The sequence below is a fragment of the Chrysemys picta genome, chromosome 16 (assembly GCF_011386835.1).
Source record: "Chrysemys picta bellii isolate R12L10 chromosome 16, ASM1138683v2, whole genome shotgun sequence".
In the NCBI taxonomy this organism is placed as follows: Eukaryota; Metazoa; Chordata; order Testudines; family Emydidae; genus Chrysemys; species Chrysemys picta.
This window is the reverse complement of record NC_088806.1, coordinates 2,355,094-2,382,601: the sequence shown is the minus strand read 5'-3', so window position 1 is coordinate 2,382,601 and position 27,508 is coordinate 2,355,094. Positions and strand designations below refer to the sequence as shown.

The 27,508-nt window shown below is 65.7% G+C and overlaps 4 protein-coding genes across 6 annotated transcripts; all 4 read right to left on the bottom strand.

Moving 5' to 3' along the window:
- Positions 1–309: 309 nt before the first annotated feature.
- Positions 310–8,548, bottom strand: TNK1 (tyrosine kinase non receptor 1). Its single transcript, XM_065570402.1, is given in 12 exon segments — positions 310–533; positions 731–816; positions 819–824; positions 1,559–1,705; positions 2,011–2,137; positions 2,651–2,704; positions 2,706–2,920; positions 3,515–3,667; positions 4,246–4,455; positions 4,627–4,700; positions 6,086–6,355; positions 8,412–8,548. Coding segments are annotated over 11 exon segments (1,440 nt in total). The 5' UTR covers positions 6,249–6,355; positions 8,412–8,548; the 3' UTR covers positions 310–328.
- Positions 8,549–9,586: 1,038 nt separating this feature from the next.
- Positions 9,587–14,697, bottom strand: TMEM95 (transmembrane protein 95). Its single transcript, XM_065570401.1, has 5 exons — positions 12,333–14,697; positions 12,064–12,084; positions 10,688–10,816; positions 10,356–10,443; positions 9,587–9,734 (listed from the first exon to the last, which is right to left on the bottom strand). The coding sequence occupies exons 1-5, from the start codon at positions 12,439–12,441 to the stop codon at positions 9,707–9,709; spliced, it is 375 nt and encodes a 124-aa protein (XP_065426473.1). The 5' UTR covers positions 12,442–14,697; the 3' UTR covers positions 9,587–9,706.
- Positions 14,698–14,751: 54 nt separating this feature from the next.
- Positions 14,752–18,432, bottom strand: KCTD11 (potassium channel tetramerization domain containing 11). Of its 3 annotated transcripts, none has more exons than XM_065569260.1 (3): positions 18,175–18,432; positions 16,676–17,735; positions 14,752–15,161 (listed from the first exon to the last, which is right to left on the bottom strand). In XM_065569260.1, exon 2 carries the CDS (start codon positions 17,725–17,727, stop codon positions 16,759–16,761), a length of 969 nt encoding a protein of 322 aa, XP_065425332.1. In that variant the 5' UTR covers positions 17,728–17,735; positions 18,175–18,432; the 3' UTR covers positions 14,752–15,161; positions 16,676–16,758. The 3 variants fall into 3 exon arrangements, with proteins under 3 accessions (XP_065425332.1, XP_023970000.2, XP_065425333.1); XM_024114232.3 differs by having other exon boundaries at positions 18,234–18,432; XM_065569261.1 differs by having other exon boundaries at positions 18,263–18,432.
- A 5,283-nt stretch (positions 18,433–23,715) lies between these two features.
- Positions 23,716–27,508, bottom strand: LOC135976038 (asialoglycoprotein receptor 1-like; the record flags this gene model as incomplete). Its single annotated transcript, XM_065570400.1, is given in 5 exon segments — positions 23,716–23,989; positions 26,275–26,381; positions 27,072–27,181; positions 27,184–27,222; positions 27,481–27,508. Coding segments are annotated over 5 exon segments (435 nt in total), but the record flags the coding sequence as incomplete, so codon positions are not given.

The following is a 27,508-nucleotide window of genomic DNA, read 5'->3' as shown; positions in this document are numbered from 1 at the left end:
CTTCCCATCCATCACGCCCCCTCAGCCCACACCACCACCCAGCCCTCCCTAAGAGACACGCTCCTTCGCCGTAGCCACTCCCCCTTTCCATCAGCCACACCCCTCCCCAGGCCACGCCCCTCCGCCACAGCTACATCCCCTCCCCTCCGCCACGCCCCTTCCCCTCAGCAACGTGCCACGCCCCCTCCTTCAGCCACGCCCCCACCACACAGCCACACCCCCTTCCCCCAGCCCCTCCCCCAACCACGCCCCCTCCCATATAGCCACGCCCCTTCTCCTCAGCAATGTGCCTCTCCCCCTGCCCTCAGCCACGCCCCCTCCCCCACACTCACTCCTCGATGCGGTCAGGGGCTCCCCAGCTGCGGCTGGGGTCCAGGTCACCGTGCCCCACGTGCTGGAAGCTGTTGCGGACGGGGAGGCTGATCCGGGGCACCCCAGCAGTGGGCGATTCCTCCGGGCTCACCACCGACGCCGGGAAGATCCCGACCCGCAGAGTCCGCCTGTTCTGGCCCCGCCAGGTCGAGGACTCGGGGCTGCAGGGGGCAAGAAGTGGTGTGAACCCAGGAGTCCTGGCTCCCAGCCCCCCCTGCTTTAACCCACCAGCCCCCACTCCCCTGCCAGAGCCGGCGAGAGAACCCAGGAGTCCTGGCTCCCAGCCCCCCCTGCTCTAACCCACCAGCCCCCACTCCCCTCCCAGAGCCTGGGAGAGAACCCAGGCGTCCGGGCTCACCTGCCCTCAATCACCGTGATGAGATCGTTGGTTTCCAGTCTCAACCACCCCGGTTCATTCAAGTCCTGAGTGGCTCGCACCTCCGGGGACGGAGCTGAGAACAGTAGGGAAAGGGTTATTCCCATTCGTAGGTCTGGGGGGGGGGCGTGTCTCCCGGCCCTTCCAGCCCCAGCCTCTCCCAGCAGGGGGCACCGTGGGAAGCAGATCAGAGGGGCTGGCTGTGGGGCAGGGGATCCTGGCAGGGGGCACCATGGGGAGCAGAGCAGGGGGCTGGCTGTGGGGCAGGGGACCCCAGCATGGGGCGCTGTGGGGAGAAGGCAGGGAGACTGGCTGTGGGGTGGGGGATCACAGCAGGGGGCGCTGTGGGGAGAAGGCAGGGAGGCTGGCTGTGGGGTGGGGGATCACAGCAGGGGGCGCTGTGGGGAGCAGAGCAGGGGGCAGGGGACCCCAGCAGTGGGCGCTGTGGGGGGCAGGGCAGGGAGGCTGGCTGTGGGGCAGAGGACCCCAGCAGGGGGCACTGTGGGGAGCAGAGTGGGGGGCAGGCTGTGGGGTGGGGGATCACAGCATGGGGCGCTGTGGGGCAGGGCAGGGCAGGGGACCCCAGCAGTGGGCGCCATGGGGAGCGGGGCAGGGGGGCTGGCTGTGGGGCAGGGGATCCCAGCAGGGGGCACCTTGGGGGGCAGGGCAGGGGGCTGGCTGTGGGGAGCAGAGCAGTAGGGCTGGTTGGCCGTGGGGTAGGGCAGGGGACCCCAGCAGGGGGGCTGTGGGGAGCAGAGCAGGGGGCCGGCCATGGGGCAGGGGACTCCAGCAGCCCCCGGGGTCTCTTACCTCGTGCAGCAGGCCGACAATGTCCCGGAAGTGGGGTCTCTCCTCGGGGTTGGGGGCCCAGCAGCGCCGCTGCAGCCCGTAAAGGCCGCGGGGACAGTCCTCGGGGCGCTCCAGCCGCGCCCCCTCCCGCTCCACCGACAGCATGATCTGGGGGGGGGCAAACCAGAGGGTGAACATCCAGCTCCTCGGCGCCCCCTGCGGGAGGGTTAAAGCATCGCAGACCCCCGGACTGCATTACCGACCACAACCACTAGATGGAGCTCAAAGTCCTTCCCATAGTACAGGGGGATGGGTTCGGGCGGGGGGGCGGGGAGGGGGCTGGGAGCCAGGACCTCCTGGGTTCTCCCGCGCCCCCCGGCTCTGGGACGGGAATGGGGGCTGGTGGGTTAGAGCAGGGGGGGCTGGGAGCCAGGACTCCTGGGTTCTCCTCCAACCCCTGCCTCAGGGCTCACCTGGCGTCCCGAGCGCCCCATCCAGGGCTCCTCGCCGTAAGAGAACATCTCCCAGAGGGTGACCCCGAACATCCACACATCGGATGCGTGGGAGAAGACGCCGGAGCGCAGGCTCTCGGGGGCGCACCTGGGATGCAGGAGAAGACACGTCAGAGAGAGAGAGAAACCTGCAGGACAGCGCCCCCTAGTGCCAGCCCCGCCTGCCCGGGGAGAGCGCCCCCTGCTGAGCCCCCCGCCCCGCTCCCTGCCCCACAGCGCCCCCTAGCGCCACCCTGGGACCAGCCCCGCCTGCCAGGGGAGAGCGCCCCCTGCTGAGCCCCCCCCCCGCCCCGCTCCCTGCCCCACAGCGCCCCCTAGCGCCGCCCTGGGGCCAGCCCCGCCTGCCAGGGGAGAGCGCCCCCTGCTGAGCCCCCCGCCCCGCTCCCTGCCCCACAGCGCCCCCTAGCGCCGCCCTGGGGCCAGCCCCGCCGGCCAGGGGAGAGCCCCCCCTGCTGAGCCCCTCGCCTCGCTCCCTGCCCCACAGCGCCCCCTACCGCCGCCCTGGGGCCAGCCCCGCCTGCCAGGGGAGAGCGCCCCCTGCTGAGCCCCCCGCCCTGCTCCCTGCCCCACAGTGCCCCCTAGCGCCCCCTGGGGGTCTCACCAGGCAAAGGGGATTTTGCGGTGGGCGGACATGATGTACCGGTCCCCCCTTGCTCGAGAGCGCCCGCATGAGGCCGAAGTCGCCGATCTTGGCGTGCTCCTCGGAGGCCAGCAGGACGTTGCGGGCGGCCAGGTCACGGTGGATAAAGAGTTTGGACTCCAGGTAAGCCATGCCCTGGGCCACCTGCACGGCGTAGAGCCAGAGCCGGTGCAGGGGGAAGGGCAGGCGCAGCTGGTCGTACAGGGAGCCCAGCGGGGCCAGCTCTGTCACCTGCCCAGAGCGTACCGGTGACGAGCCGGGAGAGAACCCAGGAGTCCTGGCTCCCAGCCCCCCCTGCTCTAACCCACCAGCCCCCACTCCCCTCCCAGAGCCAGGGAGAGAACCCAGGAGTCCTGGCTCCCAGCCCCCCCTGCTCTAACCCACCAGCCCCCACTCCCCTCCCAGAACTGGGGAGAGAACCCAGGAGTCCTGGCTCCCAGCCCCCCCTGCTCTAACCCACCAGCCCCCGCTCCCCTCCCAGAGCCAGGGAGAGAACCCAGGAGTCCTGGCTCCCAGCCCCCGCTGCTCTGACCCACCAGCCCCTAAGTCCCCTCCCAGAGCCAGGGAGAGAACCCAGGAGTCCTGGCTCCCAGCCCCCCCTGCTCTAACCCACCAGCCCCTGCTCCCCTCCCAGAGCCAGGGAGAGAACCCAGGAGTCCTGGCTCCCAGCCCCCGCTGCTCTGACCCACCAGCCCCCAGTCCCCTCCCAGAGCCAGGGAGAGAACCCAGGAGTCCTGGCTCCCAGCCCCCCCCTGCTCTAACCCACCAGCCCCCAGTGCACTCCCGGAGTTGGCGATTGAACCCAGGCGTCCGGGCCCTGCTCACCATCTTGAGGGGCTGGCTGAGGACGACCCCGTGGAGCCGCAGGAGGTGGGGATGGTCCAGGGTGCTCATGGTGTTCACCTCGTTGAGGAAATCAACCAGCGCGAGGGGGTCGGTGCTGACGTCGGAGCGGAGGGATTTCACCGCCACGGAGAGCTGGGCGGGGGGGCAGGGCGGGGGTCAGTTCCTGGGGGGGGGGTGGAGGATCTGTGGGGGTGGGGGGCCGGAGGGGAGGACAAATGGAGAAGTGGAGGGGGGAGAAGAAAGGGAAGCAGCAGCCGGAAGAGGGGGCAACAGGTGGGTCCAGCCCCACAGCCCCTCCCCCCACCCCTCCAGCCCCACATCCCTCCATCCTCCCTTCCCCCTTCCATCCATCCATCCTTCTCCACGCTCCTTCCATCTGTCCCCCCTTTCCAACTCCCCTCTCTGCCTTGCCCGCCACCTGTCTTCAGGCCCCCGGAGCACAGGCGGGGGTCAATTCGGGCCCTGGGGGACGCACCGGGCCCCTGGCTAACAGGGCGAGGCCCTGGCCTTGCTGGGGGGAAGGGGGGGGACAAGACACGGCCAGACATCGCCTGGGAAATCCCGAGGTTCAAATGATCACGTGATCACCAGCGCCAATCTCATGATTTTCAGATCTCGGCTCTGGGTCTGTCCCCCCCACTCCGCGGCGTGAGATTCCCAGGCCATTCCTGGGAGACGCCGGACCCCGCCCGCGGCCCCCCACTGCCCGCGAGGCCCCCAGACAACTCACGGTGCCCCCGCCGGGCGGGGGTCCACTCCCCCCGGTGCACCACCCCGAAGCAGCCGTCACCCAGCCGCTCCCGCAGGCGCAGGTCCCATTCACTGATTAGGCATTTCAGGGGGGTGTCCGAGTCCGGGCGAGGAGGTGGGGGGCGGGAGGGCCCCTCCCCCGGCTCCTGGGTCCTCGGGCCACCGATCATCTGACAGAGAGAGAGAGAGAGAGACGTGTACACTGCCTAATTGCCAGCGAACCCAGGAGTCCTGGCTCCCAGCCCTCCACCCCACGCACCCCTGGCTGGCACGAGGGGGCCTGTTTTCTGCCCCCAAACACCAGGGTTCCTGTGGCAATAGGGGAGGGGGTGAATCCAAACCTTATAAACCCAGGACTTGGGGCGCGGCCACTGCTGCTTCCTGCGCTTGATGGCATCTTCCAGCCGCCGCTGACCTGAATTGGGTGGGCTGGCGGTTAGAAAGGGGGAACTCTGCCGGTGCCCCTCACTCCCGACCCGCAGCCCCTGCCCCCCCCCCCAGCTCTGCCGGTGCCCCTCACTCCTGACCCGCAGCCCCTGCCCCACCTCCAGCTCTGCCGGTGCCCCTCACTCCCGACCCACAGCCCCTGCCCCCCCCCAGCTCTGCCGGTGCCCCTCACTCCCGACCCGCAGCCCCTGCCCCCGCCCCAGCTCTGCCGGTGCCCCTCACTCCCGACCCGCAGCCCCTGCCCCCCCCAGCTCTGCCGGTGCCCCTCACTCCTGACCGCAGCCCCTGCCCACCTCCAGCCTCGCCTGCCCCTCACTCCCGACCCACAGCCCCTGCCCCCCCCCAGCTCTGCCGGTGCCCCTCACTCCCGACCCGCAGCCCCTGCCCCCGCCCCAGCTCTGCCGGTGCCCCTCACTCCCGACCCGCAGCCCCTGCCCCCCCCAGCTCTGCCGGTGCCCCTCACTCCCGACCCGCAGCCCCTGCCCCACCTCCAGCTCTGCCGGTGCCCCTCACTCCCGACCCACAGCCCCTGCCCCCCCCCCAGCTCTGCCGGTGCCCCTCACTCCCGACCCACAGCCCCTGCCCCCGCCCCAGCTCTGCCGGTGCCCCTCACTCCCGACCCGCAGCCCCTGCCCCCCCCAGCTCTGCCGGTGCCCCTCACTCCCGACCCGCAGCTCCTGCCCCCCCCCAGCTCTGCCGGTGCCCCTCACTCCCGACCCGCAGCCCCTGCCCCACCTCCAGCTCTGCCGGTGCCCCTCACTCCCGACCCGCAGCCCCTGCCCCCCCCCCAGCTCTGCCGGTGCCCCTCACTCCCGACCCACAGCCCCTGCCCCCGCCCCAGCTCTGCCGGTGCCCCTCACTCCCGACCCGCAGCCCCTGCCCCCCCCCAGCTCTGCCGGTGCCCCTCACTCCCGACCCGCAGCTCCTGCCCCCCCCCAGCTCTGCCGGTGCCCCTCACTCCCGACCCGCAGCCCCTGCCCCACCTCCAGCTCTGCCGGTGCCCCTCACTCCCGACCCGCAGCCCCTGCCCCCCCCAGCTCTGCCGGTGCCCCTCACTCCCGACCCGCAGCCCCTGCCCCCCCCAGCTCTGCCGGTGCCCCTCACTCCCGACCCGCAGCCCCTGCCCCACCTCCAGCTCTGCCGGTGCCCCTCACTCCCGACCCGCAGCCCCTGCCCCACCCCCAGCCCTGCCGGTGCCCCTCACTCCCGCCCCGCAGCCCCCGCTAGCCCAGCCCTGCCGGTGCCCCTCACTCCCACCCCGCAGCCCCCACTAGCCCAGCCCTGCCCCACCTCCAGCCCTGCCGGTGCCCCTCCCTCCCGCCCCGCAGCCCCCGCTAGCCCCCCTACACCCACCGGGGCGCCCCATGCCGATGTGGTCGAGGTCGGCGGGTTTGACGTAGTCGAAGTGGCCCAGACGGGTGACGTGTAACTCGTCCCGGATCTTGTGGTAAAACTGCTCCAACTGGATCTCGGTGAGCAGCGCCAGGAGCCAGTCGGTGCCGTCGTCCGGCGCCATCGGGGCGGGGGGTCCCGGCCGGGTGAGCCCCGGGGCTGCCCCACGGAGACGCGGAACCAAGATCGGGGCGCCGGGCGATCCAGAGACAGGCCCCGCCCGGTTACAACCTAAAGAGAGGAAAGACCCTAAGATAGGGAAACTGAGGCACAGAACAGCTCCCTCGGTGACCGGCTCTCTCGGTGGGTTATGCTCTGTTTAGCACCCAGGAGCTGTTTTCTGCCCTCTCTCAGGGCAGCTTCACTGTCTGGTCTTGTCTTCGCCACTCCCACTGCCCCCCTGTGGGACTCTGCCGCTACGCCAACCCGCCCGAGCCCCAGGGGGACACACAGCGCCCGCCCCCAGACCACACACACAGCCCTCAGCCTGGGGGGGCTAGTGGATTAGAGCGGGCGGGGCCGGGAGCCAGGACTCCTGGGTTCTCTCCCTGGCTGTGGGAAGAGAAGCGGCTCAGGACATGTGTAAACCCGTTCTGATCCCCAACCCCTCCCTGCCCCCCAGCACCCCACTCCCTGGGCGGGGTGGTGGGGTGACACCATCACCCCAGGAGTTGAAACGCTTCGACTCAGAGTAGCCTGTGACCTGGCCCCGGGACTCCTCCCTAAAGCCAATGGGGTGGGGCTGCGGAGAAGAGGAGTGGGGGTTGGGAGGGGAATCGGATGAATTTGGGGGGGTTGGGTTTGGGGGGAAGGTTCAGGAGAATTGGGGTGAGTTTGGCGAAAGATTTGGGGATCGTGTGAGGCTGGGGGGGGAAGATGTGGAGGGGGCCAGGGGTTGAGTTGGGGGAAGGTTCAGGGGATCCCTCCATTCCCTGCCTCCCATTTGTGGGGCTATTAACCCTTTCCTGGCTTCATGGGCCGATTGCTTCCCTCTCCTCCCCGCCCCCCCCCCCCCCGCCCCATGCTTCCCCAACTGATGACAGCCCAGGGCAGAGTTCAGGCGGCGGGACAAATATTGACACAAGCGGGTGCCAGACATAGGGACCCACCCTGTTGGGGCTCCACCCCCCTAATATAGGCCCTCTGGGGGGTGCCGGCTCCCCTCCGGCCCCAGGGCAGGGACTGGCTGGCTCAGATGTGTGAGGAATGGGGCAGGGGCCTGGGGTGCCGGCTCCCACCCGGCCCCAGGGCAGGGACTGGCTGGCTCAGGGGGGTCAGGAATGGGGCAGGGGCCTGTCCCCTCTAGGGGGCGCCAGCTCCCCCCCGGCCCCAGGGCGGGGACTGGCTGGCTCAGGGGGGTGGGGAATGGGGCAGGGGCCTGTCCCCTCTAGGGGGTGTCGGCTCCCCTCCGGCCCCAGGGCAGGGACTGGCTGGCTCAGGGGGGTCGGGAATGGGGCAGGGGCCTGTCCCATCTAGGGGGCGCCGGCTCCCCTCCGGCCCCAGGGCAGGGATGGGCTGGCTCAGGGGGGCAGGGAATGGGGCAGGGGCCTGTCCCCTCTAGGGGGCGCCGGCTCCCACCCGGCCCCAGGGCGGGGACTGGCTGGCTCAGGGGGGCAGGGAATGGGGCAGGGGCCTGTCCCCTCTAGGGGGCGCCATATCGGTTTCTGGGACCCCAGGAGTAAATCGTGGGGCTTGCTGGGCTGGGGGACATGTTCACTGCCAGAGGGTAGAGGGGAGGCGGGGAGGGAAAAGAGGAAGGGGACGGAAGGACCCAAGGAAGAAAGGGAACATTGAATGGGGCGAACAAGGAACGGGCTCAAGAGAGAAGGAATGGGGAAACGAGGAGATAAAGGTGTAGAAAGAGGGAGTGAGAAAGAAAGAAAGAAAGAAAGAAAGAAAGAAAGAAAGAAAGAAAGAAAGAAATGAGTGTGAAAGAAAGAAGAATGTGAAAAAAAACGAAAGAAAGCGATGAGTGAAGAAAAAGGAAGGAAGGAAGGAAGGAAGGGGGGCGAGTGCAAAGAGGGAAGAAGGGACCGGGAAGAGAAGAAGAAAGCCGGAAGGAGGCGAGGAAGGAGGGAAGGGGGAAGGAGCCCAGGGAGGAGTGCAGGACGAGCGGCCGAGGGAAGGAGGGACGGGAGCAGGGGCTGGGGAAAGGGAATTGAAAAGGGAGGAAGTAAGAAGCGGGAGGGGGGAGAACAAGGGGGGGAGGGAAGTAACAGGACCCGCAGGAGGGAGGCGGAGGAAAAGGGGGGGGGCTTCTGTTCCCCCCCCTCCAGCCGGGGCTTACCTGGGATGGGGGAAGGGGGTCCCTCTCGGTCGCTCTCTCCTCCGCATTCCGTTTCGGGCTCAGGCCCCGGTAGACTCCGCCCCCCCCCCCGCCAGCTCCTCCCCATCCCACTCCTGCCACCAATGGCCGCCCAGCTCCCGGCCGCTCCCTCCTCCCTCCCCCGCTCCCGCACACACCTGGGCGAGTCCCGCTGAGCCCCAGGGGACACCTGATACCTGGCCAGGCAGGTGCCGCCCCTCTGGGTGTCACGTGGGGCACACCAGGCATGGGACACCTTGGGGGGGGAGGGGGACATGTGCCGGGCGGGCTCCTGCACCCTTGTGCCAATGTGCCATGGGGTGTGTGTGTCGGGGGAGGGATAACATGGGCCGGTGGCAATGAGTCACACGCTCCCGACACGCGGTGCCGTTCTGACACGCCAGGCCACGGGCATCCCCACACCCTTGCACACCCACTAGCCTGCTCCCATACGCTTGCACGCCCGCCACCCTGCTCCCACACTCTCGCACTCCCGCCACCCTGTTCCCATACCCTTGCACGCACGCCCACTGCACCCATACCCTTGCACACCCACTACCCTGCCCCCACACCTTTGTACGCCCACCTAGGCTGACCAGACAGCAAGTATGAAAAATCGGGACAGAGGGTGGGGGGTAATAAGCTCCTATATACGACAAAGCCCCAAAAATCGGGACTGTACCTATAAAATCGGGACATCTGGTCACCCTACGCCCACCACCCTGCCCCCATACCCTCGCACTCCCGCCACCCTGCCCCACCACCCTCGCACTCCCGCCACCCTGCTCCCATACCCTCGCATGCATGCCACCCTGCACCCATACCCTCGCACGCCCGCCACCCTGCCCCGCCACCCTCGCACTCCCGCCACCCTGCACCCATACCCTCGCACGCCTGCCACCCTGCCCCGCCACCCTCGCACTCCCGCCACCCTGCACCCATACCCTCGCACGCCCGCCACCCTGCCCCGCCACCCTCCCACTCCCGCCACCCTGCTCCCATACCCTCGCACGCCTGCCACCCTGCCCCGCCACCCTCACACGCCTGCCACCCAGCTCCCAAACCCTTGCATGCCCACAACCCTGCCCCGCCACCCTCGCACTCCCACCACTCTGCTCCCATACCCTCGCACACCCGGCACCCTGCTCCCACACCCTTACATGGCCAACACCCTGCCCCCCACACCCGCGTGTGCACCCCCAGAGATTGCTGCTGCCAGCACGAGGCCTGGAGGGGAAGCCCATTTATTGTGGATCCAGGCGGCGGGGGCGGGGGGGTCACTCGGGCAGCGGGTAGAACCGGAACCTGCCGAGAGAAAGTCCAGACGTCAGCCCCATGAGTCACCCCCCCACACCTCGGCTGGACCTCCTCCCCCCGCCAAAAGGGGGCGGGCCCCTCAGTGCCAACCCCCCCGCACCCTCCGTGTCCCCCACCTGCCCCCTGCCCTCCCCATGTCCTCCCCCTCAGATCCCACTATGCCCCATCCGCCTTCCCCCCCAAAAAAAACACAGTCCAGCCCCCCCCCCCGCTCAGGCCCACCCTCTCCCCTATCCCCAGCCCAGGCCCCGCCCCTTCCCCATCCCATCCCCTATCCTCGACCCAGGCCCCGGCCCTTCCCCTAACCCCACCACGCTCCCAGCCCAGGCCCCGCCCCTTCTCCTAACCCCACCACCCTCCCACCCCAGTCCCCGCCCCTTCGCCTATCCCCTCCCCTATCCCCAGCCCAGGCCCCGCCCCTTCCCCTATCCCCTCCCCTATCCTCACTCCAGGCCCCGCCCCTTCCCCTAACCCCACCACCCTCCCACCCCAGTCCCCGCCCCTTCCCCTATCCCCTCCCCTATCCCCAGCCCAGACCCCGCCCCTTCCCCTATCCCCAGCCCAGGCCCCGCCCCTTCCCCATCCCCTCCCCAGGCCTCCCCGGCTCACTGCAGGGCGCAGGTGATGACCCCCACGAGCAGGCTGGAGGCGGACAGGACGCTCAGCAGCAGCAGGGAGTCCCGGAGATCCCTGCGCCCTGGGGGTGGGGGAGCAAATAGAGGGGATGAATGGGGGGGAGGGGAAGAAAGGGGGCAGTCTGTGGGGAGGAAGGTGGGGGGGGCTCTGACGGGGAGTGACCCCAGGAATACCCCCAACCTTCCTCCCCCAACCGGGCAGCAAAGGGGGTCGTGTGTGTGGGGGAGGAGGCCAGTGCTGGAGGGCTGGGAGGGGGCAGAGGAGAGAGGTGGGCCCAGGCCCCCCCCCACCGGAGGGGGACTCACCGGGGTAACATTTTTTCAGGGCCCAGCAGGGCACCTTCCCCTTCTTGCAGCTGGAGCAGTTGATGGCCAAGGCCGAGGCCCCTGGAGAGGAAGAGGGGGCCAGCGTCAGCTGGGGGGCCTGGGGTACCCCTCAGCTCCCCACCCCACCCCAGGGTGCTGCGGAGGGGAGACCATTCACTCAGGGCTGGACAGACCCGGAGAGGCCAGAGGTCGCAGGTGGCCAGGCTGAAAAGCAGCCACCTCTGTGGTGGGGCACTCTCTACTGCCCCCCCGTGGTACAGCGCCCCCTAGCACCCCCCTGGGGCCAGCCCCACCTGCCAGGGGAGAGCGCCCCCTGCTGAGCCCCCCGCCCCGCTCCCTGCCCCACAGTGCCCCCTAGTGCCGCCCTGTGACCAGCCCCGCCTGCCAGGGGAGAGCGCCCCCGGCTGAGCCCCCGTCCCGCTCCCTGCCCCACAGCGCCCCCTAGCACCGCCCTGGGACCAGCCCCGCCTGCCAGGGGAGAGCGCCCCCTGCTGAGCCCCCCGCCCCGCTCCCTGCCCCATGGCGCCCCCTAGCGCCCCCCTGGGGCCAGCCCCGCCTGCCAGGGGAGAGCGCCCCCTGCTGAGCCCCCCCTGCCCCGCTCCCTGCCCCATGGCGCCCCCTAGCGCCCCCCTGGGACCAGCCCCGCCTGCCAGGGGAGAGCGCCCCCTGCTGCCCCCGCCCCGCTCCCTGCCCCACAGCGCCCCCTAGCGCCCCCCTGGGACCAGCCCCGCCTGCCAGGGGAGAGCGCCCCCTGCTGAGCCCCCCCTGCCCCGCTCCCTGCCCCACAGCGCCCCCTAGCGCTGCCCTGGGACCAGCCCCGCCTGCCAGGGGGGAGCGCCCCCTGCTGAGCCCCCCGCCCCGCTCCCTGCCCCACAGCGCCCCCTAGTGCCGCCCTGGGGCCAGCCCCGCCTGCCAGGGGAGAGCGCCCCCTGCTGAGCCCCTCCCCCGCCCCGCTCCCTGCCCCACAGCGCCCCCTAGCGCCCCCCTGGGACCAGCCCCGCCTGCCAGGGGAGAGCGCCCCCTGCTGAGCCCCCCCCTGCCCCGCTCCCTGCCCCACAGCGCCCCCTAGCGCCGCCCTGCGGCCAGCCCTGCCTGCCAAGGGAGAGCGCCCCCTGCTGAGCCCCCCGCCCTGCTCCCTGCCCCACAGTGCCCCCTGCTGAGCCCCCACTCCAAATCTGCCCTCCAAGCACCAACCCTGCGCTGCCCAGCATGGGATTAGGGAGGGTCTGGCTGGGCCGTGTCCGGCAGGCTGAGACAGTGGGTCCCCAGAATAATTTGGGGGGACTCTGTTCCCCCAAGACTACAGTGTTGGGGTCACCCCTCCCAGCACCCGTCTCCCAAGGGCCGGTACTTACGGCAAGCTGGCGGGCACAGTACTGTGGGGGGCAGAGAGAGAGAGAGAGACAGTGAGGGGGGGGTCTGCCCCCCTGCACCCCACATCCCACCCCAGCTCATGGGGCAGAGGCAGCTCTCAGCTATAGACACACCCCAAAACCAGCTGTGGGGGACAATAAGGGAATGGGGCAGATACACCAAGAAAGGCCCTGAGGACTAGGGGGAGCAGTGCCTTTACCCTAAGTGGGGCCCTGGGGACCCCCCCCCTCCCCACAGCCCCCCCCCGTACCCTCCTTGCTGTACTCCAGTAGCTTCACTTCCCGCAGCCAGTCCCAGAACTTGGGCAGATCCGAGAGGGTCCGGTTGATCTCTGGGGGGACAGCGACATTTGATGCCATCCTGCCCCCCACCCCGGGCTCCCTCTGTTGGGGCAGAGAATGGCCCCCTTCAGTCTATTCGCCCCCCCCCCCCCACTCTGGGGGGCGGTTGTAGGGGAGGGGGTATTACCAATGAGACGCAAGACTCGGTGAGTTTTCTCAGTCACCGCATCCATGGCTTGCTCATCTGGAGGAGGAAGAGGAAGGGTTGCGGGAGGGGGTACAGGGTGGGATTCGGGGGGGGGGCTGCTGGAGTTAATCTATGGGGCACGCAGGGGTTCCAGCTCCCGAGGGGGCAGTCTGGTACTCTGGGTTCAATCTTGCATCCAGGACAACCGGCTCATGTGAGCAGGAAACATCGGTTGTCAGTAGGGACCAGAGTTAACAGCCCCATTTGAGTCAAGACAGGGCAGGCCATGCTCCCTGCACACTGTGAAGGTTATGAGAAGAACCCAGGCATCCTGGCTCCCAGACCCCCCCCCCCCACTCTCCTCCCAGACCCGGGGCTAGAGGATGGGACCCTACCCAGGGCAAACCCCTTGAAGGACTCCGGGCCCCAGGGGCGGCTGGGGCAGCCCGGGCGGGCGTGAACCTGGCGGTAGCGGGCACACAGCCGGGCGAAACGGGCTGGGATGTCCCGGTGCCCCGCCCGGCACTGAACACAGCCCTGGGCCTGTGGGGCCAGGAGAGCGAGGGCCAGCAGCAGGGGGGCAGCCAGCGGGGGGGGCCAGGGGAACGGAGCCAAGTGGGCACCCCAGGGGGCAGCCGCTGCCAGGGCCTGCTGGGAGGCACCGGTTCCCCATCCTGGCCCCATAGAGGGGGGAAGTGGGGCCAGGCCCAGGAGGAGATGGGGGTCAGATTTCTCTAGGGTCAGGAGCAGGGGGGCGCCGGGGGGCGCCGCTAGGGGGCAGCAGAGGCGGGAGCCACCCAGTGTGTGGGGGTGGCCAGCAAGCCAGGTGGGCGTGGCCTTTGGAACGCGCTGTAGCCATTTGTTTGTCCCCAGCGTTCTGAACGCCCCGCCCCAACGCCCGCGGCTCTTAAAGGGGCGACGCTCGGGCAGAGGGAGGGAGGGAGGGGGCGTGGCCTTCGGAACGCTTCGTCGCCGGACGTTCTAAACGCTCCGCCCCGCCTGCCTGCCACGAGGGCTACCTTAAAGGGGCAGCCGGCGGGAGAGGAAGGGGAGGGCGCGCACCCCTGTGGGTTCCCCCCCACGCCTCTCGGGCGCCCACCAGCGTCCAAACGTTGCCCTTGGCAACAGCCCCCCCCCCATGATTCACCGTTCTGCTCTTAAAGGGCCACTCACCCAGAGGCTTTAGGGCGGGGCTTCACCTGAGGGGGAAGGGCTTCTCCTCCTCCCAAGCAAGCCACGAATCTACCCCCCCCGCATTGAAATGAGGGAGGGAAGAAAGGAATAAAAGAGCCCCCCAGTGTGATATCTTACAAGCCCCCCCTTCCACAGATCACCCCGCCCCCCCCAGGTGTGTAGCTTGCAGGGGGGGGAAGGGGGTAGTGTGATATGTGCACAGAGATCCCCACCTGTGGCAAAGGATTAGTGGGGGTTCAGCTACTGCAGAACCTTCTAGCCCTGGGCTGAGGGGGCAAGCCACACACACCAGAAAAAAGCCAACTCCCACACCACCGCCTTCAGGACATTGCTTTGTTCCACGCAACTTTGCACGGACAGAGGTTACAGACAGGTGTGCAAAGGGGCCCGGCCCCCACGTTAGCAGGCACTCAGCACCCCCAAGCCCTTTGGCCCACTCCGCTAGACGTGGGTGCAAAGCCACTCGTTCAAACGGCCGGAGGCCCCGTGGGCACAGACCCACTCAGTGGGGGTCTGCAAATGCAGCAGGGAGCCAGGTCTATGCAAATACACGAGGGGCAGATGACTCGTGCCAAGATCCCCCGCTCGCACAAGGGCCCTTCCTGGGTCCCCACTTGCAATTCCCCAAGCTCCTAGGCCTCGCCCCCGGCCGGGGAAAGTCCCACCCTCTTACAGAGACAGCCATAGCCGAGTCCCACACCGGACACGGGCGACTTGGCTTTGCCAGAGATGGGTGGGTTTTTTTGTGGGGGGAGGGGGGCCCAGCGGCCTACCCCTTCCCTCTCCACCCTACCCAACAGAGATCTCTGGAACGCTAAAAGGTGCAATCCTGGTTCCCTGCCCGCCTCTTCTAACCCCCTAACCCCCACTCCCCTTGCAGAGCCAGGGAGAGAACCCAGGAGTCCTGGCTCCCAGCCCCCCCTCCTCTAACCCCCACTCCCCTCCCAGAGCTGGGGAGAGAACCCAGGAGTCCAGCTTCCAGCCCCGCCCCCCCCCCCAACCCACTAACCCCCACTCCCCTCCCAGAGCCAGGGAGAGAACCCAGGAGTCCGGCTCCCAGCTGCCCCCATACATGCGCGGGGGGGGGGGGGAGAAGGTAGGGCCATGGGGGTGGGGAATGAAACGTACAATAGCAACATAACCTTAAAGTGCAGATACAGGCATTAACCAATAAGTCACCCCAAAAGGTCACCACCCTCCCCTCCTTGCCCCCCACAAGCAGCAGCTCAAGCTCTGGGCGGGGCAGCTGGAAGTCCCTTGTGACCCACCCCCCGCCGGTCGGGGGGCTGGTTCCGATCCCAGGGTCTTCATTTCCCAGCTGTGGGGGAAGTGGGTCAGGACCCCGGCTGGGCTCCGCTCCCCAAAACCCAGGGCAGCAACGGAGACGCAGGACCCATCGGGAGGCAGAGAATCGGTTCTGGAAAGGAGCCGGAAGGGAGAGAGAGAGGAATTGGTGAGGATTAAAACACAGTCGTCCTGCCCCCCCACCCCTCCCAGAGCCAGGGAGAGAACCCAGGAGTCCTGGCTCCCAGCCCCCCCTGCTCTAACCCACTGGCCCCCACTCTCCAACCCAGCCCCATAACAAAGCAGGGCATTATAATACCAGGCACCAGGGTACAAAGCCAGCTTTGTTGTCCAGGCCTGTCCGAAGCGAGAGACGGATTCAGCCCTATTTCCCTCCCCCCAGGCGTTGGGGGGACTCCCCCCAGCACCCCATATCTGTGAGGCAGGATCCATTCACCTCCTGGAGAAACAGTCAGTCCCCCTCCCCAACATACACAGCCTGCCCATGAAAGTCAGGAGACCCTACCAAAATAAAGGGTACCCTTGCCAGCACCCCCAAAATAGACAATGATCCATTCTATATAAGCAGAGCCCCCCCCCATACTCACCATCTCATAATAAATCCAGGGACCTCCCCAGAAATATCCAGGGGGACCCCAATGCTCAGAGGTAAATGAAGGAAAGCCACCCCCCCCCCCAAAAAAAATCACACTTTGCCCCACCCACCAAAACCCAGGATTTGGGGTGTGGTTATGAGTTATCCAATGCCAAATACCCCCAATGGCCATTCAGGGAGTTGCAGGGCTTCTTGCCACAATGCCTCCCCACAAACACACTATAGACTTGCAAGTATCCCACCGCTAACACCAAGATATAGGGGAGAAACTATCCCCCCCCCCCCCCGGCCACTCCCTGCCTGGGATCCAGCCACTGCTCCCACCTCCCTGCCCCCCCCCCCAATTCCAGGACCCACCCTCCTTGCACCCCCAATCCCATCTACCCCCATTGCCTTCCTACCACCAGAAGTGATTTTCTTGCCCCCCCAACAACCTCCACTAATGGACCTCTCCACCCCCTCTTAGCCTATCTGCCTCGCCCCCGCTGTCACCCTCCCTGTTCCCCACCTCACCAACCCCACTATCCTCTTGCTGCCACCAACGTCACCAGTCAGGATCCTATTTCATACCCCAACACCCACCAGGAAGTCCATCCCCAGCTCTCACCTACTCCTTTTCTCCCTGCCCCCACCACCTATCTCCAGAGCCATCCCCCATCTACTCCCACCCCCGCCTTCCTACCACCAATCCACCCTCACCTCACCTGCCACTTCATCCAGGGACAGCACCCATCACCAGCCAGCCCCCCCACTCCCCATCCCATCTACCACCATGACAGATGGTTTCATCTAGAGCCCCACCACCCCCTTCCTGCCACCAGTCGTCATTTCAGGATCCATCCAGACTTAGCAATCTTCCCCATCCCATCGCCCCCCCTACCATCCATGCACCAATCCACACACCCCCATGCCAGCATGCCCCATTACAGCACAAGGGGACCAATGGCCCCCCAACCACCATTCCCATCTACCTCTATCCCCTTACTGCCACCAACCACCATCTCTTGATATCTCCAATCCCGGTCACTTACCAGCGTCCACCACTGTGGTCAGGTGAGAGCAGCCCCCCCCCGTCCCTTGTACCCCAGCTGGTTCTTCTGCCCCCTCCATGTGGTCAGTGGCGGACAAAGCGCAGCGAACGCGAGTTGAGGATGTCCTCCGGGTCAGGGAAGACCGAATCCACCCGGAAGCCTTGGTCCAGGGCCGTCTTCAGCACCTCCTCCAGGAACTCCGCCGCCGTGAGGACCTCCCGCCCGTCCGGTGGCGCCATGCGGAGAGGGCGCACTTTCTGCTTGGCGTACTCCACCTCAGGCAGCTCCAGGGGCCGCGGGGCCCACTCCAGACGCAGGTGGTGCCGGCTCCGGGCTTCCCCCTCCTCCGCGGAGACGGATGGGTGAGCAGATCCCTCCTCTTGGGCGGCAACGGACTCCCCATCCCCGGCCATGCCCAGCCGGTGGTTGGATTCAGCCTCGGCAAGATCGCTCAGCCGGCGACCAGCTCCCCCGGCGTCTCCAGCTCGGCCCAGCCGGCCGCCCAGCAGCTCCAAGAATTGCCCGTCGGTGCAGAAGACGTTGGCGGTGAAGACGCGGAGCGGGCAGGTGCTGAGGCCGTAATTCTGCGGCCCGCGCCGGACAGTGAAGTGCAGCAGCCGCTCCTGGCAGTCGACGTCGGCGTGGAGCACGGCGTTGGCCCGGCGCCGCCGGCGCTCGGCCACCAGCCGGGCCAGCTCAGCCAGCAGGGGCCGGATCTGGTAGAAGTCCGCCTCCGCCCGCAGCAGGGCCAGCTCCGAGTAGCCCTCGGGCAGGTCCAGGCGGCCCAGCCGCAGGAAGTTGAGGATGTGCCGGAAGGCTTTGCCGTCGCGGTCGATGAAGTAGTGGCCCCGCCGGTCGGTGTGGGCCGGCCGGGGGCCCCGGAACATGGCCCCCAACATGGAGTCGGGGAAGCGGGTCAAGGTCTCCAGCGTGGTGCTGTAAAATTTGCCGCCGACGTTCAGGGTGACGGGGCCCACAGGCAGCCTGGGGGCACCCGGGGGGTCACCCCCATCAGTCGGCACCTGCCTCCTCTCCTCCTCTTCCTCCCCCATCCCAGCACCTGGAAGGGTTTGATAGACAGCGTGAGGGCTGCGGAGTCCTCCCCCCACCCCAGACAACGGCGGGGGGGTTCTCTCTCCCGGACGCCAGGGTTCTCTCTGCCTGCTCCTGGGGTTCCTATCCTGCTCTTGCTCCCGGACGCCTGGGTTCTCCCCTCCCTCCCTCTGTCCAGGCTGCTGGGGGGGGGGGGGGGTCCTTTCGCTCTCTCCCGGACGCCTGGGTTCTCCGCTCCCTCCCTCCCTCTGTCCAGGCACTGGGGTAGGTGGGGAGGCGCGGGGTCCTTTCACTCTCTCCCGGACGCCTGGGTTCTCTGCTTCTCTCCCGGACGCCTGGGTTCTCCGCTCCCTCCCTCCCACTGTCCAGACTACGGGGCGAGGGCGATTCCTCCTTTCTCTCTCCCTCGGACACCTGGGTTCTCTCCGTCGTTTCCAGACAGATACCTGGGTCCTCTCTCCCCCCCCACCGCTCGGAAGCCTGGGTTCTCTCCCTGTCCGGGTACCTGGGCGGGGGCTGGGGGTCGTCTCTCACCACCGGTCTCCGCCTCTGCCAGGAAGTGCAGCCACCGGCAGGCTGAGCGGAGCCCGGCCCCTTTATAGGGAGGGAGCAGCTGTTGGGGGGCGGGGCCAATCTCTGAGCCCCGCCCGGTTCGCGAGTTCGGTCCCCGTCCCCACTGCGGCGATCGCCGGCTCCCCGCGTCCGGCAGCCTCTGTTCCCTTCCCTCTCGGGCACCTCTGTCCCGACCCTTCCCCGTCTCCTCCCTCCTTCCCCCTCGGCTTCTTCCTTCCCCCCTTCCCCCCCTCCTCCCTCCTTCCCCCTCTGCTGCTCCTCTGTCCCGCCCCTTCCCCCTCTCCTCCCTCCTTCCCCCTCTGCTGCTCCATTCCCCCCTTCCCCCTCTCCTCCCTCCTTCCCCCTCTGCTGCTCCATTCCCCCCTTCCCCCTCTCCTCCCCCCTTCCCCCTCTGCTGCTCCATTCCCCCCTTCCCCTCCTCCCTCCTTCCCCCTCTGCTTCTCCATTCCCCCCTTCCCCTCCTCCCTCCTTCCCCCTCTGCTGCTCCATTCCCCCCTTCCCCTCCTCCCTCCTTCCCCCTCTGCTGCTCCATTCCCCCTTCCCCCTCTCCTCCCTCCTTCCCCCTCTGCTGCTCCATTCCCCCCTTCCCCCTCCTCCCTCCTTCCCCCTCTGCTGCTCCATTCCCCCTTCCCCCTCTCCTCCCTCCTTCCCCCTCTGCTGCTCCATTCCCCCCTTCCCCCTCCTCCCTCCTTCCCCCTCTGCTGCTCCATTCCCCCTTCCCCCTCTCCTCCCTCCTTCCCCCTCTGCTTCTCCATTCCCCCTTCCCCCTCTCCTCCCTCCTTCCCCCTCTGCTGCTCCATTCCCCCCTTCCCCCCTCCTCCCTCCTTCCCCCTCTGCTGCTCCATTCCCGCTTTCCCCTCCTCCCTCCTTTCCCCTCTGCTGCTCCATTCCCCCCTTCCCCCTCTCCTCCCTCCTTCCCCCTCTGCTGCTCCATTCCCCCCTTCCCCCTCTCCTCCCTCCTTCCCCCTCTGCTGCTCCATTCCCCCTTCCCCCTCTCCTCCCTCCTTCCCCCTCTGCTGCTCCATTCCCCCTTCCCCCTCTCCTCCCTCCTTCCCCCTCTGCTTCTCCATTTCCCCCTTCCCCTCTCCTCCCTCCTTCCCCCTCTGCTGCTCCATTCCCCCTTCCCCCTCTCCTCCCTCCTTCCCCCTCTGCTGCTCCATCCCCCCTTCCCCCCTCCTCCCTCCTTCCTCCTCTGCTTCTCCATTTCCCCCTTCCCCTCTCCTCCCTCCTTCCCCCTCTGCTGCTCCATTCCCCCTTCCCCCTCTCCTCCCTCCTTCCCCCTCTGCTGCTCCATTCCCCCCTTCCCCCTCTCCTCCCTCCTTCCCCCTCTGCTGCTCCTCTGTCCCGCCCCTTCCCCCCCTCCTCCCTCCTTCCCCCTCTGCTGCTCCTCTGTCCCGCCCCTCCCCCCTCCTCCCTCCTTCCCCCTCTGCTGCTCCATTCCCCCCTTCCCCCTCTCCTCCCTCCTTCCTCCTCTGCTGCTCCATTCCCCCCTTCCCCCCTCCTCCCTCCTTCCCCCTCTGCTGCTCCATTCCCCCTTCCCCCTCTCCTCCCTCCTTCCCCCTCTGCTGCTCCATTCCCCCCTTCCCCCTCTCCTCCCTCCTTCCCCCTCTGCTGCTCCATTCCCCCCTTCCCCCCTCCTCCCTCCTTCCCCCTCTGCTGCTCCATTCCCCCCTTCCCCCTCTCCTCCCTCCTTCCCCCTCTGCTTCTCCATTCCCCCTTCCCCTCTCCTCCCTCCTTCCTCCTCTGCTGCTCCATTCCCCCCTTCCCCCTCCTCCCTCCTTCCTCCTCTGCTGCTCCATTCCCCCCTTCCCCCTCTCCTCCCTCCTTCCCCTCTGCTTCTCCATTCCCCCCTTCCCCCTCTCCTCCCTCCTTCCCCCTCTGCTGCTCCATTCCCCCCTTCCCCCTCCTCCCTCCTTCCCCCTCTGCTGCTCCATTCCCCCTTCCCCCTCTCCTCCCTCCTTCCCCCTCTGCTGCTCCATTCCCCCTTCCCCCTCTCCTCCCTCCTTCCCCCTCTACTGCTCCATTCCCCCCTTCCCCCCTCCCTCCCTCCTTCCCCCTCTGCTGCTCCATTCCCCCCTTCCCCCTCTCCTCCCTCCTTCCCCCTCTACTGCTCCATTCCCCCCTTCCCCCTCTCCTCCCTCCTTCCCCCTCTGCTGCTCCATTCCCCCTTCCCCCTCTCCTCCCTCCTTCCCCCTCTGCTGCTCCATTCCCCCTTCCCCCTCTCCTCCCTCCTTCCCCCTCTGCTTCTCCATTTCCCCCTTCCCCTCTCCTCCCTCCTTCCCCCTCTGCTGCTCCATTCCCCCTTCCCCCTCTCCTCCCTCCTTCCCCCTCTGCTTCTCCATTCCCCCCTTCCCCCTCTCCTCCCTCCTTCCCCCTCTGCTGCTCCATTCCCCCCTTCCCCCCTCTCCTCCCTCCTTCCCCCTCTGCTGCTCCATCCCCCCCTTCCCCCCTCCTCCCTCCTTCCTCCTCTGCTGCTCCATTCCCCCCTTCCCCCTCTCCTCCCTCCTTCCGCCCCTGCTGCTCCATTCCCCCTTCCCCCTATTTCCCCCTCTGCTGCTCCATTCCCCCTTCCCCCTCCTTCCTCCTCTGCTGCTCCATTCCCCCCTTCCCCCCCTCCTCCCTCCTTCCCCCTCTGCTTCTCCATTCCCCCCTTCCCCCTCTCCTCCCTCCTTCCCCCTCTGCTGCTCCATTCCCCCTTCCCCCTCTCCTCCCTCCTTCCCCCTCTGCTGCTCCATTCCCGCTTTCCCCTCCTCCCTCCTTTCCCCTCTGCTGCTCCATTCCCCCCTTCCCCCCTCCTCCCTCCTTTCCCTCCTCTTCTTCCTTCCCCTCTGCTTCCTCCTTCGCTTCTTCCTTCCCTCTTTCCCCCTCTGATTCCTCCTCCCCTCCTTCCCCGTCTGCTTCTTCCTTCCCCTCTGCTCCCTCCTTCCCTCTCCACTTCTTCCTCCCCTCCTTCCCCTCTGCTCCCTCCTTCCCTCCACTCCTTCCTTCCCTCCTTCCCCCTCTGCTTCTTCCTTCTGCTCCACTTCTTCCTTCCCTCCTTTCCCTCTGCTTCTCCATTCCCTCCTTCCTCCTGTTTCTTCCTCCCTCCTTCTCTCCTTCCCACTTCTCTTCTCATTCCTTTCATTCACACTCGTCTTCATTTTCCCTCCATTCTCTCATTCTTTTGTTCACACATTTATTCTTTCATTTTTCCATTCTTTCGTTCACCCGTCTCTTTCCTTTTTTTATCCTGATTTTTTCATTCGCAATCCTCTTTCGTTTTCTCAATCTTCCATTCACACTCATCTTTTCGTTTCTTCCTTCGTTCTCTCCTTCCTTCATCTTTTAAAATATTTTTATTGTTTCATTCTCCCTTGTCTCTTCTTTCATTCTCTCATTGGTTCATTCTCATTTTTCATTCATCCTTTCATTGTTCCCCTCACATTCATCTGTTCTGTCCTTGTGTTCTTTCATTCTTTCTTCCTTTCACGCTTAGCCCGTCTTTGGTCCCGCACCCCCCCCCCGGCCAGTCCGGGACAGGTGTGTCTGTGCATCCAGGGTCTCCGTGTGTGTCACCACGTCTGGGCATGTTACTCAGTGTGTGTGTACGTGTCGGTTTGTGAATCCACCCACCGCAGCTGACATGTGGGGAACGTGTTGGGGCAACTGCAGATTCTCAGTCGTGCCTGGATGCCTGGGTTCCAGCTCCCCCAGAGTCTGGGATACTCTCCCTCCCGGACGCCTGTGTTCTCTCCCTCCCAGATTCAGGGGTTCTCTCCCTCCCGGACGCCTGGGTTCTCTCCCTCCCAGATTCTGGGGTTCTCTCCCTCCTGGATGCCTGTGTTCTCTCTCTCCCAGAGTCTGCGGTTCTCTCCCTCCCGGACGCCTGGGTTCTCTCTCCCCCTCAGATTCTGGAGTTATCTCCCTCCCTGACACCTGCGTTCCTTGTCCCAGAGTCTGGGATACTCTCCCTCCCGGATGCCTGTGTTCTCTCTCCCAGATTCAGGGGTTCTCTCCCTCCCGGACGCCTGGGTTCTCTCTCCCCTCAGATTCTGGGGTTATCTCCCTCCCTGACACCTGGGTTCCTTGTCCCAGAGTCTGGGTTCTTTCCCTCCCGGATGCCTGGGTTCTCTCCCTCCCATATGCCTGGGTTCTCTCTCCCCCAGAATCTGGGGGTCTCTCCCTCCCGGACACCTGGTTTGTTCTCTCCCTCCCGGAAACCTGGGTTCTCTCCCACCAGAATCTGGGTTCTCTCCCTCACGGACACCTGAGTTCTCTCTCCCCCAGAATCTGGGGTTCTCTCCCTCCCAGACACCTGGGTCTGGACAGCTGGGTTCTTTGTCCCAGAGTCTGGGTTCTCTCCCTCCTGGATGCCTGGGTTCTCTCTCCCAGAGTCTGGGGTTCTTGCCCTCCCGGACGCCTGGGTTCTCTTCACCTAGACACAAGGACTCTCTAGCCAGGCTGGGTTTTAGTTTTAATTGCACCAAAAAACAAAAAATTCCACAACCACATCACAACCAGGAGAACTTGACTCACTGCCCCCACACCCACTGTGGGGTGTATCTGCTCCACCAAATGCCGCTGTCAGAATCATAATTAGTTCCAGTGTTAATTAGCCGGGGACGCCACCCAGGACTAGCCAGCAAACCGGATCTGCAACAAGCTAACTGACACGCAAACACAGCAGCAACAGAACCAGCCTTGAGAACCCAGGCGTCCTGGCTCCCAGCCCCCGCTGCTCTGACCCACCAGCCCCCACTCCCCTCCCAGAGCCAGGGAGAGAACCCAGGAGTCCCTGGATCCCAGCCCTCCTGCTCTGACCCACCAGCCCCCACTTCGCTCCCAGAGCCAGGGAGAGAACCCAGGAGTCCTGGCTCCCAGACCTCCTGCTCTGACCCACCAGCCCCCACTTCCCTCCCAGAGCCAGGGAGAGAACCCAGGAGTCCTGGCTCCCAGCCCCCCTGCTCTAACCCACCAGCCCCCACTCCCCTCCCAGAGCCGGGGAGAGAACCCAGGAGTCCTGGCTCCCAGCCCCCCCTGCTCTAACCCACCAGCCCCCACTCCCCTCCCAGAGCCGGGGAGAGAACCCAGGAGTCCTGGCTCCCAGCACCTTCTGCTCTGAGATTTAATCAGCAACCCAGATTCCAGCCAAGATCCACATGGGTGCTGAGTCAGGCAGTTTTTTGGGGCTGGCGCCCCACAGCATGGTGGAGGTCTCATGGGATGACGGCACCCTCACAGTTACTTGGAGGTGTAACAGTCGCACTAGATAACCAGCCATCCTGCCCCAGAGGTGGCCGCATCTCAGTGCCGGGCAAGGGGTCCCTGTGTCACCAGCCACCCCGCCCCAGAGGTGGCCGCATCTCAGTGCCGGGCAAGGGGTCCCTGTGTCACCAGCCGCCCCGCCCCAGAGGTGGCTGCATCTCATGCTCTTGTTTCGTTGAACAATTTGTTTATTGAATGGCTCCAGATACCTGATTGGGCAGCACTCACCCAAGCCCCTCCCCCAGTCCCTCCCCCCCATTGCTTCCCAGGCCTGGATCCACCCCCAGCCGGCCTTAACCCTTGAGTTCCTCCTCGCACACCCAGCGGTAGCGGCGGGAGCACTGCGCATTGTTCCAGAGCCCGTCGTCGTGCAGGTACACGCAGTCCTCCCCGCCCCCGAGGCCGTGGCCGTCCGATTCGTCGGGCTGGCCTGCCCTCCACTCCCTGAAATGAGAGCACAACCACCGGCGGGGGGGCACCGTGAGAGGGGAACGGGCTGGGTGGGGGCCCCGGGTAGAGCCCAGAGAGGGAGATGGGATTGTATCAGATTAGAGCGGCTAGGACTAGTTTAGATTAAGATTTTTGGAGAGGGGGGGTGGGTAGGCGGAAGAAGCTCATTGTGAAATCTCTCTCCCCCAAGTCGGGCCCTAGCGATGGGGATGAGATTTGGGTTGGCCTGGATGATGTCACAGGAGATGACGTGAAGTGACGTGTCATGGCATGACATCACATGACTTGACATGACATTGGATGAGGTGAGCTGACATGACATGAGATGAGATGACGTGACGTGACATGACGTGACTTGGACATCGCATGACATGACGTCAGATGACATGACATGACGTGACGTGACATGACATGATGAGATGAGATGACATGACATGACGTGACATCACATGCCATGTGTGACGAACTGGGACTGTTCTTACTGGGGTCTGTGAATGCTGACAGGGGAGTGTGGGTAGGATAGTCTGCACTGGGGGATGGGAGTCTGACCCACGGAGAATACCTGAGCATGTAACGTGAGAACCCAGGAAGGGGTTAGAGGCCAGGTGACACCTTGGCCAGGGAAATTGAATAAATTGGTTGTGGATTAGATTTCTGGACTAGGCTGGGTTGGATGAGGCTACATGGGGTGTGGATTAGATTTCTGGATTAGGCCGGGTTAGATGAGGCTACATGGGGTGTGGATTAGATTTCTGGACTAGGCCGGGTTAGATGATGCTACATTGGGTGTGGATTAGATTTCTGGATTAGGCTGGGTTGAATGAGGCTACATGGGGTGTGGATTGGATTTCTGGACTAGGCCGGGTTAGATGATGCTACATTGGTTGTGGATTAGATTTCTGGACTAGGCCGGGTTAGATGATGCTACATTGGGTGTGGATTAGATTTCTGGATTAGGCTGGGTTGAATGAGGCTACATGGGGTGTGGATTAGATTTCTGGACTAGGCCGGGTTAGATGATGCTACATTGGTTGTGGATTAGATTTCTGGACTAGGCCGGGTTAGATGATGCTACATGGGGTGTGGATTAGATTTCTGGACTAGGCCGGGTTAGATGATGCTACATTGGTGTGGATTAGATTTCTGGATTAGGCCGGGTTGAATGAGGCTACATGGGTGTGGATTAGATTACTGGATTGGGCTGGATTAGATGAGACTGGATTGGGGGGAACTGTTATCCAGCTGATTCGGACTCCAGTCCCTGAAATGAAAGCAGAGCTGGGGGAGTGGAGGATGGGAGTCAGAGAGAGCAAATTGGTTGGGATTAGGGATCTGATTAGATTCATTTAGGAAGTTATGAATCAAATCAGATCTGGATTCAGATTAGCACAGGGATGGGTTGGGTGAGGATTTGGATTTGAATTGGGATTAGATCTGGATTGGATCTGGATCAGGACTGGGTCAGGAGAGCGATTGGATCAGTATTGGATTGGGATCTGGACCGGGATTTGGACTGAATTAATACTAGTTCTGGATTTGGATTTATATTAGAGGATATAATATGAGACGGGCGTAGATCAGGAGATAGAGCGTGTGTGATTAGAAGAGAGATTTCATAAAATTGGCATGGTCAAAATTGGATTAGCTGGATTATTCGATTTAATTATATTATTAGGGGTTGGAACGTATTATTTTCAAGGATTCATAGTTGCGATTAGGGCAGAGATTGGCTTAGACCAGGGGTAGGCAACCTATGGCACACGGGCCGAAGGCGGCACGCGAGCTAATTTTCAGCGGCACTCACACTGCCCGGGTCCTGGCCACCGGTCCGGGGGCTCTGCATTTTAATTTAATTTTAAATGAAGCTTCTTAAACATTTTAAAAACCTTATTTACTTTACATACAACAATAGTTTAGTTCTATATTATAGACTTATAGAAAGAGACCTTCTAAAACATTAAAATGTATTACTGGCACGCGAAACCTTACATTAGAGTGAATAAATGAAGACTCGGCACATCACTCCTGAAAGGCTGCCGACCCCTGGCTTAGATAATCGAGGTAACGAACGAGATGGACTGGATTAGGATCGATTCGATTTGACCGTGAATTTGGCGCCCGATCGGACGAGGAAATCAAAGGCCAAGATTGGGCGGATTCAGGATTAACCTGGGCAATCCGGGAGAAGTGTGGGGGTGGAGAGAGTCTCCCGGGGACGGACGGACACAGGAAGTGGGGGCCCGGTGGGGAGGCCGAGGGAGGCCAATCCGGCTGCTCACCGGGTGTCCATGGTGTAGACGGAACGTCGACCCACTGCCACCGGCCCGCTTCTATTGGACAAACCGATCCAGGTGTACCAAGGGACCGTCTGCTGCTGTATGTACAGCTGCCGCGGGAAAATAATGGGCGCAGGATTATTTCAGGCATGCGCCCCACGGCGCCCCCCGCTGGGAGGGGCCGGGGCTGGAGGAGCCGGGAGCCCGCCCCGCGCCCCACGGCGCCCCCCGCTGGGAGAGGCCGGGGCTGGAGGAGCCGGGAGCCCGCCCCGCGCCCCACGGCGCCCCCCCGCTGGAGGGGCCGGGGCTGGAGGAGCCGGGAGCCCGCCCCGCGCCCCACGGCGCCCCCCGCTGGGAGGGGCCGGGGCTGGAGGAGCCGGGAGCCCGCCCCGCGCCCCACGGCGCCCCCCCGCTGGAGAGGCCGGGGCTGGGGGAGCCGGGAGCCCGCCCCGCGCCCCACGGCGCCCCCCGTTGGGAGAGGCCGGGGCTGGGGGAGCCGGGAGCCCGCCCCGCGCCCCACGGCGCCCCCCGCTGGGAGAGGCCGGGGCTGGGGGAGCCGGGAGCCCGCCCCGCGCCCCACGGCGCCCCCCGCTGGGAGAGGCCGGGGCTGGGGGAGCCGGGAGCCCGCCCCGCGCCCCACGGCGCCCCCCGCTGGAGAGGCCGGGGCTGGGGGAGCCGGGAGCCCGCCCCGCGCCCCACGGCGCCCCCCGCTGGGAGAGGCCGGGGCTGGGGGAGCCGGGAGCCCGCCCCGCGCCCCACGGCGCCCCCTGCTGGGAGAGGCTGGGGCTCCCGCCATCTACCTGCTCGTCCTGTGTGTTGATGACGACCAGGTGGGAGTTCTGGGCTTTGCAGTACAGGTTCGATTCCTCCCAGGTCTTCTGCTTGCCGGAGAACCAGTAACAGCTGTCCCGAAGCGCAGCCAACCCCTGGGGCAGCACCCGGCCCGGCTCCCTGGGGGACCGGGCGAGGTCAGTGGGGGAGACAATCGTCCACCCCCCCGAACCCCAAAAGCCAGTGCTCCCACCCCGCTCTCCACGGCGCCCCCCTGCTGAGAGAGGCTGGGACAGGCGTAGCCGGGAGCTCCCCCCGCAGCCACCCGCCCTGCCACGCTCCCCACGGCGCCCCCTGCTGGGAGAGGCTGGGACAGGCGTAGCCGGGAGTTCCCCCCCCACCAAGCCCCCCCATCCCGGTCCCCCCCCGGCCACTCACCGTTGGATTTCAGTTCGATCAAGTCACA